Here is a 13,080-nt window from a genome sequence, read left to right on the forward strand (position 1 = left end):
GGGGGGGGGGATTAGAAACACACAGTGGGGGCTGCCTTCTCTGGTGTCCAGAGGTATGGCTGTTCTGATTCCCTCCTGACCAGCTGAAAGGCTGGCATTGTCCGGGCTTTGGAGTCCGGACAGAGGAGTCCGGTTTAAAGAGAGTTTAGGGATGCTTGGGGTTTTCCCTCCAGAGTGAGGGTCCTTCTCCCGAGGGGAAGCCCTGGATCTTGAGGAGTGGGTCAGGGTCGTTTCTGCTGCTCCTGTACAAGAAGGCTGCATCCTTGAGTGGCTCCCCCCTTCCCCCCCCCCCACTTGCACAGGAGACGCTGCAGATGTCTGGCTGAATTGTTCTGGCTCTGGTTAAAAATACTCTTGAACATTTCAAAGTCTTTGGGGAGGGGCGGAGATAGAAAACCTACTGGAGTCACACTGAAGAAGCTTCTGCTTCTGGGAAGCCCTCCTGGAGGGGAGCAGTTGAAGCCCCCTCCCAGAACCCGCCTCACCCCTCTCCCCTCCATCTTGGCTGCATGACTGACTGCCCCTTTGGGGGCTTTTGTGACCCCCTCCCCATCCCCAACTGAAGCCTTGGCTCCTTGCCCCTGCTGCTTCTAGGAAGGAGTCAACCCCCCCCCAGGAAAGAGCTGTGATCACGGGGGGGGGAGGGGGGAGCCTGTCATTGGTGAGGTCAGCCACTTCTAGGAACTGCTGCTTATCTGTGGCTGCAGCCGTGACTTGCTCTAAAGCAGGGGCTCCCTTCTCCCTTTGTGTGTGTGTGTGTGTGTGCCAAGCCTTGCTGTGAGTCAGGAGTTGTGTGTGCAAAGCAGACTTGCCCAGTTGTGTGCATTGGAAGGGAACGCTTTGGAAGTGGGGGCCTTGTCTCAGGGGGACCAGTGTGTGGGGCGCTGCACTGGCCACTCCTGCTTTTTGCCAGCCACCAGCCGGACAGGAAGCGGGCAGAAAGGATGGGACGACAAGGGCCGAGCGTCCGGGAGTTACGCCGTGACGTAGTTTTGACAGATGGAGTCATCTTTCAGGATTGCCTTTGCTGAGCAAAAGAGTCGGGACTCGTGCTTTGTTCTGGATGAAGCTCTTCGGGGTCTGAAGAGAAAGGCGGAGAGGGCTCCTCTGTGACAGTCCTTGCCACCCACACTTTTGTGTACTGAGGGGGGGTGGAGGTCTGCCTTTTCCTCCGGGAACACAGAGCAGGTTTTGTTCAGCTCCTTGTTGAAAGCCTCTCTGTCTCAGTCATCCCTGGCTCCTACCTGGTGGTGAGCAGGGCCGCCAGAAAGCCCATCCGGGCGGTGATGCTGCTTGTTGGTCTTTTCAGTGGTGGTCTCGTCCTCCGGGTGACCCTCCGTGGCTCCGGCTGAGAGCGACTCGCCCTGCCCTGGCGCGGGGCCAGAGGCAGCAAACACAGGCCAGGGAGGACTCCTCCGTCTCTCTGGCGGGGGGGGACATCACCGCACCCCTTCTTTGGCTGTCTCAGGAGGGGGCCTGCTGCGTCCAGGGTGTGTGTGTGTGTGTGTGTGTGTATGTGTGCAGCATAGAACTTGCCCCCAGCCAAGCAGGCACTGGGATTGGCTGCAACCTGAACACGCAATGTGTCTCTGGGTGAGTAGTTGTGGGTGTTGCGCTGCCAGAAGGCGGTGGGTCAGCCCCCCCCCCCGAGATGGCCGTTGGGAGAAGGCCTGGCCGCGATAGGGGGACCTGTGAGGCTTCAGAGAGAGATTCCTCCCAGGCTTGTCTCCTGGGGGTGGGGGGTGGGGGGGGCATTCGGGGAAAGAGCCAATGCTTGTCGCGGATCCTTTTCTGGACTGGTCTTTCGCATTTCCATTTTGGTAATTCCAGGTTTGTTGTCTTCCGAACAAACCCTGTAGCGCCTTGGCAGGTAAAAGTCTTTCTCATCATCGTCTTCTTCTGAAAGCTTACTCATTGAGATCTCTGTCCCTTCTGAAATATCAGCTATTGATATTTCAGTCCAGGTTTTAAAAAAAATCTCTCTAAAACAGGCATGTCAAACTCGCGGCGTCGCGTGACGTTGCACAACGTATCGCGATTTTTCCCCCCATTGCCAGCAACTGGGTGGGCACGGTTTCAGTATGATGCATCCCGGCAGCTTGACATGCCTGCTCTAAAATAAGAAAAAGTTACAACTGGCTTCCCATTTCAGCTCTTTTCTACCTGGTCTTTTAGTTCCCTCTAGTGTCCATTTGCAAACTTCATCAGGCCTCCGTTCCTAGTGTGGCTTTAATTCCACCTCAGTCATTTCCCATTCAGTTGCAAACTTGTTTTTTTCAAATCTTACAGCAAAAATAGCCAGTTTTTCCAATCTTGCCCAGTCCATTTAGAACTTTCTTAAATCAAAATCCTTTTTTTTGTTTTTGCCAATTGTATATTATTTAAAATTCATAAGTCTCTCTTTAAAACTTCTTAAATCCAAAGAAGGTACAATTCACAAGGTGTCAAATTAAGCTCACGGTTTTGAAGTTCTCTAATCTCCATAAAGCGGTTAAATATGAACACTTACGAATGTGATTAGGAAGGGGTTTTGTCCGGCTTCCCGTCCTTATGAAAGGCTCTGTGGCTGGCGAGAGCAGAGCTGTCGTCTCCCTCGGCTCCTGCAAACCCACTGCGGAAGTCCCAGAAACTCTGCTTCCCAAGGGCTGCTCCAAGATTTGGCCTGGTGGCCCCTTGGGTGTGGAAATTAGGGGGTGCCTCCACCGCCACGGGGAAGTGGGAAAGGGAGGAGGTGCTGTCCCCGAGCCCATTCCACCTGGCACCGAGACCCCAGGTCTCTCCCTGGCAGGGTCACGCCAGCTCTCCCTTCTCACCTTCCCAGGACCATTTGAAGGAGTGCTTCGGCCGGCCATCAGCAGAGGCCAGGGACACCGACGTCCTCGTGCAGGAGGCCGACAGCAGGTATGGCACCTGGGGTGACCAGCGGCACAGTGGAGACAGGTGAGGGTCTGGGGGGGGAGCAATGCTGTTGCTAGACAGGCCAAAACGGGGGCCACCAATGGCACGTTTGCTCACCCATTTCCTGCAAGCCAGTTGACAAGCAAGAAGGGCAGGGAGCCACGACGGGCCCTCCCTGGCACCAGGCAGGACCTCAAGAGCCAGCTCTGGATTCCTACCGTAGTAGTTGGGGGGGGTGTGTGTGAAGGTGGCATGAAGGCATCCCCCACCCCAGCTGCTTTCTCCCTGGGAAACGCAGCCCACAGCGCCCTCTGCTGCTCAGTCAGCTCCTGGCCAGGACACAGAAGGGGTGAGGCCCCCCAACCTTGTGCTGCAGCGGGGACGAGGTCAGTCCTGCAGTAGGCCAGGTGGCTTTGTGGGTCTGGGGGAGAGAGGAGACTGATCCCCCCTCCCCATTTACCTGAGCTGTTAGAATCCTTCCCCTCCCCAGAACCAGCTGCTCCCTTGCCCCAGGTGAGGGAAGGGTCCTCGCAATCAGTCATGCTCCAAACTGCCATTGGGGGGCCTAATTCCACCCCCTGCTTGTCCTAGTTTCACCCCGGAGTCCCCTTCCTGGGAGGGCAGCGTGGCCCCTGCGCAGAAGCCGTCCCCCGGCCACCGAGCCTCCTTGTACTCATCTCAGAGGGACCTGGCCACTGCCGCTGACCAGCAGGAGTCATCCAGGGAGCAGAGGAGCCCCAGCCTGGGTGATTCCAGCCCAGATGCAGATTCGGCGTCTCCCCCCACGGAGAAGGCCAGCCCGGACTTCTCCTTCCTGGAGGTGGGTTGCTGGGCAGGTCCTCCTGGCTTTGAGGGAGGGGGTCTGAGCTTCAATTGCAAGCAGTCTCTTCTCTCCCAGCAAACCCCCCGCCTGGACTCGGGGACCCAGAAGAGCCGGGTCCTGCTGGGCAAAAGACGGCAGCAGCATCGGGCCCCCATCTCCCGCATCCTCAGGAGGGGTGCCAGTGCCCAGCCGACCCCGTTCTCCTCTGCGGCGGAGGGAGCAGCCAGCGCCTGGATGTTCAGGGACTCCACAGGTGGGGCCTGGGGGGAGGGGGTTGCAGCCAGGAATCCCCCACCCCACCCCCTGCGGGCATCTCGAGGGGCCCGAGAAGAGAGTCTGGCCTAATGGGGGCAGTCTGGCCCCCTCTTGGCCCTGAAGCCTCTTGGTGGCTTCCAGGTGTGTCTGTGGGGGAGGGTGTTTCATTCTGGTGTGATGATAATTCTGCTCCCCTCCCCTTCATGGTGAAGAAGAGAAGCCCCCCAGGAGGAACAAAGAGGAGGAAGAGGAGCCCCCTGCAGCAGAGAGGCAGCTCCGTGCCCAGTCCCGGCTGCCACTCTTTCCGGGCCTGGCCCCCTCCGCCCTCAAGGTACATCCGAGAAGACCCTCCCCCAGGAGAAACCCTCCGTGTCAGCTCTTCCCAGGGCCAGCCTGGAGGCCACTAGAGGCTGTTGGGGGGGGGGTTTCTCCGCCTCCCCTGTTGGCCATCAGCTGCTTCCCAATTTTCTCCTGAGTGGGATCTGGGGCTTCCTCCACAGGCTCAACTCAGGAAAAGGCACGATTTGGAAGGGGGCAGGGAGGAAGCCCCCCCTGCGCCCCTCTGCAAGTCGCCCAAAGGTCCGTTTCCGGCACCGGCGGCCACCCCCGAGAAGGAAGGGAGGTGAGAGAGGAGAGGGGGAGGGGAGGGGGAGTCACAGGGCCCTGCAGGCCAGAAGGGGAGGCAAGGTTGCCCCTTACTTCAGCAAAGCCTCCCCCACCCCATGTCCTGTTCCCCCCCCCCCATGGCAGGGGAAGCCCCTCCAGGGCGGCTGCTGAGGCTCTGCTGCCTTTCAGGCCGGAGGAGCTGCCCCCCCCATGGCTGACGGAGCTGAAGTCCAGGAGGAAGCAGGGCCAGCCGGAGAGCCCCCTCTGAGGTGCGGGGGGTGGGTGGGCCAGGGGGGGTGAGGGGAGGGGGCTGAGGCCTGGACTAGAGCAGGGAAGACAGGCTCACCTGCTGGTGCCAGACTGAAGGGGGGGGCGGATCCTGGCCCGGGAAGTTTCCTGGGTAGACTCTGGGTGCCCAAGCAGCTTCCCTGCCTGTCGGGGAGGGGAAAGAGGCCCAGGCTGGCCAGATGCCCTGATTCCCCCCCTCCCCCCTCTTTTCCAGGTCGAAGCCATGACTGGCCAGAGGAGGAGCTGCCTTAACTGACCGCCGCCCTTCCCCTGCCCTCCTCCCGAGCCGTCCTCCCGCCTTGACCGACTGCTCTGCGCTCAGTGCCTTCCTCTGGGGCCCGCCCGGCTCCGCCCCGAGGACCTGTGGGAGGGGGCCCGGCCCACCCCCCCTGCAGCCAGGGCGGCCCCCAAACATGACGCCTCCCTGCTGGAGGGTCGAGGGGAGAACCCGGGATCCATGGGAGGGATCTCTGCCGAAGTGGGAGAAGGAGAAGGAGAAGGAAAAGGGGCCGGTTGTTCTTCCAGGATCCGTTTTTGTGGGTTTGCTGTTTGGACAGGTGGGGGAGGCCGCCATGGCTCATCCTTGTTGCTGTTCAAAGATCAGAGGATGTTTTATTGTACAAGTTTTGTGGGGGTCCTTCCCGAGAAGAGAGAAAGCAATAAGGCCAAGCGCCTCCTCTTGAATGGCTGCAATCCCCCACGGAGGCGGCTTTTTCACCCACTTCAAAAAGACGGAACTGGGCCTCCATCGGCCTCAGGATGTCTTTGTCTTCACTGTAGATGTTCTTGTAAATATTCAGGGAAGAGAGTCCTGCGTTCGACTCCAGTCCTTCTCTCCTGATCCCAAGTGTGGGGATATCGGTCAGCCAATGAACGTGCCTCTGCCTGGCGGGCAGGTGGAGGGGGGGCAGAGATCCTTGCAAGCCCTTTTCTGCTCCATCCTGGTCAGCTGGAGAAATCCCAAATTGGGTGGTTCTGTGAATGCTCCCGCGAGAAATGGGGCCCAAAGACCTCTGAAGATCTCTTTGGTTATGCTGTGGGGCGGACGGGGGTCACCACCACCCCCGCCTTTTGGAGGCACAGTGGCTATCCCAAGGCTGCCTCTGGGCCTGCCTGGCTGGCGAGGCTGCTCAGTCAGCCCTGCGCCCAGCCTTGGGGTCTGCATTCCTGCCCCCCGAGACGCTGCTGTGCTTAGAAACTTGCATTCCCCCCCCCCATAAGTGCTCTTCTCAAGCTACTCTGGCTTCCCAAAGGATTCCGCCAGAGGGGACAGCGACAGCCGGCCATTGGGCCTGGGGTGAAACAGCCAGCTGCCTCTGTGCCTCCCAGGTGCCAGTCCTGGATCAGGCTTGCTTGCTTGCTTTCTTTTCTTTCTTTCTTTCTTTCTTTCTTTCTTTCTTTCTTTCTTTCTTTCTTTCTTTCTTTCTTTCTTTCTTTCTTTCTTTCTTTCTTTCTTTCTTTCTTTCTTTCTTTCCTTTTGTTTTCTTTTCCTCCCAGCCAGGCAGAAGGACGCCCATATGCTCTGCCAGGCCTCCAGCCCTCGGGCATCCTGTCCCTTGTTTGGGGGAGATGCCCCTGCCCCCTGTGCCACTTGGAGGAGGCCGCTCCTGGCAGTGCCAGCAGGAACTCTGGGCATATGCGCCGTTTCTGAGGCTGGGAGGACTTGGCTGGCAGACCCCTGGGAGGTTCTGCTCCAAGACTTGTTGGCCTTGACCGTCTGATTAAAAAGCTTGTTCAGAGCAACCTGTGTGGCTGAGGTCTTTTTTCTTCTCTTGGGGGTTGGAAGCCCCCCTGCCAGGCTCTTCCTCTGGGCAGCAGCCTCGCTTCTCCTCTGCGAAGGAGGACGGAGTGGGAGCATGGACACACACGGGGTGGGGGGGGCTGCTGCCTCCTTTCCACCTCAAAGGGAGCAGCTGTCCTGGGCTCACCTTGCGCTTTGCCAGTCACGCTCCGGTCACAGACTCCCTTCTGTTTGTTGCCACAAGGGGGAGCTCTCGAGGCCTCCTGTCTCCCAAAGCCACTCGCTCCCTGCAAAGACCCCAGAAGACCCCCGTTTGGTCTCCCGGTGAGCAAGCACTGGAAGCCTGCGTGGGGCCACCTTCTCCCTCTGCTTGTTTGGCTGCCCCTCGCCAAATGCAGCGGACCACCTGGGAGCCCTCTGCCTACAGGCTGGCCACCCGTAGCAGCCGAGCAGACGGGGCCCGCCCTGGCCGGACTGCTCCCCAGCTCTCCGGACAGCCCTGGGCTGAAGTCCTCCGGGAGCTGCTGGGGTGGTTTTCTCCCTCGGAGAGGGGGGACTTTCTCAGGGCAGGAAATGTCAGCGGGCAGACCGGGAGCCTGAGGAGCATGAACGGTGGCAGCAGTTTCAGGAAGGAACCCCCCCCCCCCCCGAGCCCTGGGGGGGGGACTGCACTTGCCCTCCTCTCCAGTCTGGCTGGCCCATGGGGGGAGGGGTCTGTTCCTGGACTTGGGGATTCCCGGCCTGCTTGTAAGCAGAGATGCCTGGGCCTGATAGGGACTTTGGACCTGGCTTCCCAGGGAGAAAGGCTGCCCGGAGCCCTTCGTGCCGTGGAGAAGCCCACCTGCCCACCCGTAAAGGGCCTGGTGGCAGGGACCGGCTCCGGCTGGCACGGCCCCGGGGCCACTGGGGAGGGAGGGAGGGAGGAGGGGTTTTGCAGCGCCAGGCCCCGGGTGGCTGCCCCTGCTGAGCTCAACAAAACCGGGCTCTCCTTGCCCACGGAGCTGAGCCAGCAAAGCGGGCAGCTCCAAAGTGAAAGCTCATGAAATAACTCTCCCAGGACAAAGGGAGGCAGGGGGGGAGCTGACTCTGTTTGCATTATACTTTAATCCAGCATTCTTGGTTTGGGTCACATGCTGATCAATATTGCTGGCCTGGGACTCTGCCGCCCTCTATAAATGGTGGGGCTCGGCGGCGGGCTTTCAGCGGCAGGAGCAAATTTTGGTGCAACCGGTAGGCTTCTTCCGCTTGGCTTTTTCTGGGGTTGACGGGGCCTTTGGCGTGGGGCTCTTTCCCAACCGGGGTTGAGTCTGATAGAGGAAAAGGGCAGATTGGCGGAGCAGAGGCAGAACAGGAAGATGATGGGAACAAGGACAGAGACTCCGCAGTGGGCAGAAAGTCTGACCACTTTCTTGGCCACTTGGCTGCAACCTCTCCCCCCCCCCCCCAGGTCCCTGGAAGCAGTAAATGAGGGTTCTCTTTTGGCTAAATATGCCAGGATCCCTTTTCTGCTTCCCAGGATTTTACTGGGATCAGAGGAGGTGGCTCCTCTCCTTTTCCCCTTCCCTCTTGCAAATGCCCCATGCAAGCCCCCCTTGGTGAGTCTTCATCCATCCCTCTTCCCATGCCAGTCCCGAGCCAGGCAATGGCCCAGCTTCTCCCCTGAGCTGGAGAGATGCCAAGCGCCCCCGGGAAGCCCAGAGGTCCCCAAGACGGGAAGATGGGAGGGGTGGTGGCCCTTCTGGAGCATACCGGGTAGATAGGGCGGGGGCCGTGGCGGTGGCAGCTGCGTGTCCCGCCTGCTGTGACTTCTCTCCTCAGGGAGCAGCCCCCTTTCACCATGGCCTTGGACCACCAGACCTCGAAGCAGCTGCAAGCCTCTTCCAAGGTCAGTGGGCCCACCCCTAGACAGCTAAGTGTGGGGCGGAGAGCAACCTGTGTGGACAGGTGGAGAGGAAAAGACCCTCTGCCTGGGGGGGCTGAGGGAGTCAGAAGCCATCTTGCTCCCTCCTCCATCGGACGGGCCCCGATGCAGAGGATTCCTTCCCCTCTTGGTCCGGGGCGCCCCAAAGGCTCTGACACCCTCTCTTCTCACCCTCCCAGATCGCCCTGTTCGAGCAGGAGAACTTCCAGGGGCGCTGCCAGGAGCTGAATACCCCCTGCCCCAACTTGAAGGAGGCCGGCGTAGAGAAAGTCAGCTCCATTGTGGTGCATTCTGGCCCGTGAGTGCCAGGGAAGGGGGCTCGGAGGCAGGGAGGCCGTGGGCCGCACTGAGGCTGTGGGCCTGGGGTGGCCACGACAGACTGGTGCTCCCGTGGATCAGTTTTGCTCTCCCCTCCCGCTGCCCCCAAGTGTTTCAGAGGGAGGGCGGCAGCTCCGTTATCTGGGCAGCCCCGAAGCTCTAGTGGGGTTCCTTGGGGGGGGGGAGAAACTTCCGGCCAGGGGTTCACCCTGGTCTCTCTTTGCTGCCAGGTGGGTGGGATATGAGCAGTCCCACTTCAAAGGGGAGCAGTTCATCTTTGAGAAGGGGGAGTACCCCCGCTGGGACTCCTGGACCAGCAGCCGCAGGAGTGACAGCATCTCCGCCCTGAGGCCCATCAAAGTGGTGAGTGCCAAGGGGGGGTCTCGGAGGGGAGGGAGTAACGCTTGGCCTGGCAGCCAGACCCTTGGCTCTAACCCAGGGCCCCCTGCAAGCTCCCTGCCACTGTTTTCTGCCATGGGGAGGGATGGCGGTGGCTGCCGGGCAGGGCCACGAGAGGAGGGGCTGGCCACGAGAAAGCCGGAGGCTCGGCAGGCGCCAAGGGAGGAGGGAAAAGCTGCACAGGGAACGGCTCTGCCCTGCCGCTCTGTCCCGACGGGCTACAGAGCGAACCCGGATTGGGAAACCCTTAAAGAGCGTTTCAGGTTTGGTCCTGGGGAGCTCAGCCGGGACCCCCACCTGAGGCTGGGGCCCTCTCTCCGCTCCCCCCTCCCCTGCCTCCCTGCAGGACAGCCAGGAGCACAAGATCGTCCTGTACGAGAATCCCAGCTTCAGCGGCAAGAAGATCGAGATTGTGGATGACGACGTGCCCAGCTTCCATGCCTACGGCTACCAGGAGAAGGTGTCCTCTGTGCGAGTGCAGAGTGGCACGTAAGTCTCTGGGCGGGCAGCAGGAGCCTCCCCTGGGGAGCCGCCCCGGGCTTCGGGAAGGGACCAGCGAGCCAGAGAGGGATTCCCTTCCTGGTTGCCCCTTGCGTGAGCCGAGGGTCGAGCTCCCTGCCCCCCTGACCCTGCCCTCCTCCCGCAGGTGGGTGGGCTACCAGTACCCCGGCTACCGTGGCTACCAGTGCCTGTTTGAGAAGGGCGACTACAAGGACAACCTGGAGTTTGGAGCCCAGCAGCCTCACATCCAGTCGGTCCGGCGCATCCGGGACATGCAGTGGCACCAGCAGGGCGCCTTCTACCGCACCAGCTAAGCCCCGGCTGGGCCCCGGAGTGCCCCCCTCTGCCTCCCGGTCTTCCTCCGCTGCCCGGCCGGGCCCCCCCTCCGCTCGCTGCCTCTGCTTCTGCTTCCCACCCTGAATAAAGCTTTTGTCATCTGAAACGCTCTTCCCGGTCCTCCTCCTCCTCCTCCTCCTCGGTTCTGGTCCTCGGCTTCCGTTTCTCCTGGTGTTGCCCCCCCCATGGGGCTCCAGGCAGGTCAGGCCAGGCTGCCCTCGGTTTGGAGGTGCCAGCGGGCAGCCCGGCCACTCCAGGGGCATCTGCAGCTTTGCCCCTCCTTGAAGGGGGGGGAGGCGGCAGCCAGGCCAGCTGGACTCCGGGAACCTCTGCCCTCCTCACAGGCCTTGCTCCCTTCGCCCCCAGTTCCCTCTCTCCCCCACCCTCCTCCCCCTGCCCGTGCCAAAAGGGCTTTGGCCTGGATTGGTGGGCTGGACATTGAGCAGGGCAAATCTTTGGGGAGTCTACCATGGGCTACGCAGGAAGCAGAGACAGAAAAAGGCTGATTCAGCTGGCTATTGGCAAGCCTCCCCCCCCCCTCCTCCTCACTGCCCAGCCATGTGGGACCTGATGGGATTAACTGGTGCCAGTGGACGAGAGTCCCTGGAAGGGGATTGGCTCAGTTTGCCCAAAGACGGCAGAAAAAATGTAAGCACAGGATCCAGGCATTGATCGGGTCGCTTTGCAAAATATTTAGATGCTTTTAACTTCTACACAACAGATGAAGGGAAGGTTGGGGCAAAGTTGCTTTTGTCATTGCCGCTGGAGTTCTCTTGCTCTGGGGGGGAGGGGGGAAGGGGCCAAGGCCTCACGCCCCTTTGGTTCTCCAGCCTTTTACGTTCTCTGCGCTTTGGCACATTTGAGACATCTGAAGAACATCTGGCATCCCTTTTCCCTTCGGTTCCAGGACACGCAAAGGCTGTAACTGCAGTCGCCTTAGTGCAAACCTGCAGAGATGGGTGGAGTCGGGGGCATCCCCCTCCCCAGGCGTGATTGCCAGGCACACACGGCCAGCCTTGGCAGCTCTCTCGCCACCCTCCCCTGCTCCGTTTCCTCTGGCGCCACCATGTCGCCTGCTCCCCTCCTGCCCCTTTGCAGGGCAATCCATCCGTCCTGGGTGGGGAGAGGCGGCGGAAGAGCCTGGGCCCCCCTGTAATTTTCCCCAGGAAGGGGGGGGAGGGAGCGCTGCAGCTGCCTCAGTGCCCACGTGGGCAGGCAAGAGAGCCTGGCAGCTTGAGCACCGTGACTGGAGTTTTTCCCCCTCCCAATGGTGTATCTGAAGGTGGCCTCGGCAGGAGAACTTTTCTGAATCCGAGGAGAACCCTTGAAGTGCCGGAAGCTTCTGGCAATCCCTGGCAGGCTACAACCGAGATGCCCCCAGCAGAGAATTGGGGAGCGGTGGGCCAACCCCGCAGCCCTGCGAAGGGAGAACGAAGACGGCTGCAAGAGGTAGTGTGGGTCCCCCAGCCTTGTCTCAGCAGGAAGAGATTTGCTGGGGTTTGCAAGGCGCATCTTTGGACAAGAACGGGAGCATCTGGAGGCCTTCAGCATCGGCCGACCCAGAAAGAAAGCATTTGGGTCTGCAGAGAGCCTGGCTCCGTACACGACGGAAACCCTCAACTCTGAAGGGGCCTAGAAGCAGCACCAACGCCCTCCTTCCCTGCAGCCCTTCCGGTGGGTCCCAGCACTCTCCTCCTCGCTCATTGGTTACTCTTAGGGGAAAGAAAACCTGCAGAGAGCCAGGTGATTATGCTACTGCTGCTGCTGCTAAAAAGGGCTGCCTTTGTGGCCTTTTAAATCCCTGACTGGAGGGCCCTTCGGATGTTTGGCAAAGCAGGTTGATTATGGAGGCTTTTCTCATGGCAAAACATGAGAAAAGGGCAGCCACTTGGCATAGCTTTCTTAAAAATGCTTGGCGGCCATTGCTGATCAGGAGATGCAAGGATTGTGATGGGGGGGGGGGGTGGAATAGGCCTATCTGCAAATGCGTAATGAAAGATCCGAAATATTTGGCTGAGTCGGAGGGGGTCTTTGATGGAATCGAAACTGGAAGCTCTGCGGGAACAGACTTCCCAATTTCGCTTGTGACCGAGGACCCTCGCCAAGGGGGAGCTGCCTGGACAGGTGGGGACCCTCAGCCGCCAGCTGGCTTCCGTGTGCTGCGAGGGGCAAGTGAGGCTGTTATTGCAAATCCTTTCCTTAAGGATTTGTAGGTAATAACCACAGGAATAGCCCTAGCCAACCTTAATTTCCCCCACAATGGTCTGATATTTAACGTTTAAAAGGAGATATCCGGTGAAGCCAGCGATGCCAGGGCAGAACCTTCGGTGAAGACGCTTCTCTGCTGCCAGAATTGCCCTGGGCTCCAGCTTTCGGAAACACGATGCAATTTTTTCTTCCGCACAATAAAACGAATGCAATTAGAATGAGCTTGTTGTTTTATTCAATTATTTTCAAATTGACTTACTTGAAAGGGGAAACGAGGAAAATCATCCTCACTCTTTTTTAATTTACCTGACTCATGTTCGCAGCATTATTTTATTCCTTCTAAATTCTTTTAAATGCACCAAACATATGACTAACACAAACCAAATCTACAGCAAAAAAGAAATCTTCTGGTGCGCCATTCGGTTGCTTCGATAGCCGAGACGGTCACCCGATGAAAGAAGCCGTAATTGACCCAATAGGTTGTAATACTTAAATCTGCATAGATTGGCCTACCTCCAAGCGTATCTTTTCTGTTCTGGGGGGGGGGAGGCCTCCCTCTTGGGGCGAGCGATGCCTCCGCCAGGGCTCCAGGGGCCTCGGGTTCAGCGGGTTAGGTCGGGGAATCGGAGCGGAGGGGCAGCGCAGCAGGGACGCCTTGCCGCCCGCCCCCGCCCTCCCCGGGCAGCCTCGCCCCCCGCCCCGCCCGCCCCGGAGACGCAGCCCAGCGCCGCAGCTCCAAGGACGCCGCCGCCGCCTCCCTCCTCCTCCGCCTCCTCCTCCTCCTCC

General features: G+C 59.8%; 2 protein-coding genes across 2 annotated transcripts in view; both read left to right on the plus strand.

Moving 5' to 3' along the window:
• Window positions 1–5,126, plus strand: part of KIAA1671 (KIAA1671 ortholog) — a 16,032-nt gene extending 10,906 nt beyond the window's left edge. Inside the window, exons 6-10 of the mRNA XM_029284103.1 lie at window positions 2,822–2,940; window positions 3,490–3,718; window positions 3,797–3,974; window positions 4,189–4,307; window positions 5,085–5,126. Coding sequence (XP_029139936.1) covers window positions 2,822–2,940; window positions 3,490–3,718; window positions 3,797–3,974; window positions 4,189–4,307; window positions 5,085–5,126 — 687 coding nt within the window. The remainder of the gene's footprint in view (window positions 1–2,821; window positions 2,941–3,489; window positions 3,719–3,796; window positions 3,975–4,188; window positions 4,308–5,084) is intronic.
• Window positions 5,127–8,444: 3,318 nt separating this feature from the next.
• On the plus strand, window positions 8,445–10,187 carry LOC107287307 (beta-crystallin B2-like). The gene is made up of 5 exons (XM_015815805.1): window positions 8,445–8,496; window positions 8,712–8,830; window positions 9,081–9,213; window positions 9,596–9,738; window positions 9,896–10,187. The coding sequence occupies exons 1-5, from the start codon at window positions 8,449–8,451 to the stop codon at window positions 10,062–10,064; spliced, it is 612 nt and encodes a 203-aa protein (XP_015671291.1). The 5' UTR covers window positions 8,445–8,448; the 3' UTR covers window positions 10,065–10,187.
• Window positions 10,188–13,080: the final 2,893 nt, after the last annotated feature.

The sequence above is a fragment of the Protobothrops mucrosquamatus genome, unplaced genomic scaffold (genome assembly GCF_001527695.2).
Source record: "Protobothrops mucrosquamatus isolate PMUCROS unplaced genomic scaffold, P.Mucros_1.0 scaffold374, whole genome shotgun sequence".
NCBI classification, from domain to species: Eukaryota; Metazoa; Chordata; class Lepidosauria; order Squamata; family Viperidae; genus Protobothrops; species Protobothrops mucrosquamatus.

Bases quoted from the DNA above. Each gene is read 5' to 3' on its own strand.
- LOC107287307 (XM_015815805.1), top strand. From the start codon at position 8,449: ATGGCCTTGGACCACCAGACCTCGAAGCAGCTGCAAGCCTCTTCCAAG. The intron at 8,497-8,711 runs GTCAGTGGGCCC...TCACCCTCCCAG, and splicing joins AGCTGCAAGCCTCTTCCAAG to ATCGCCCTGTTCGAGCAGGA. The intron at 9,214-9,595 runs GTGAGTGCCAAG...GCCTCCCTGCAG, and splicing joins CCCTGAGGCCCATCAAAGTG to GACAGCCAGGAGCACAAGAT.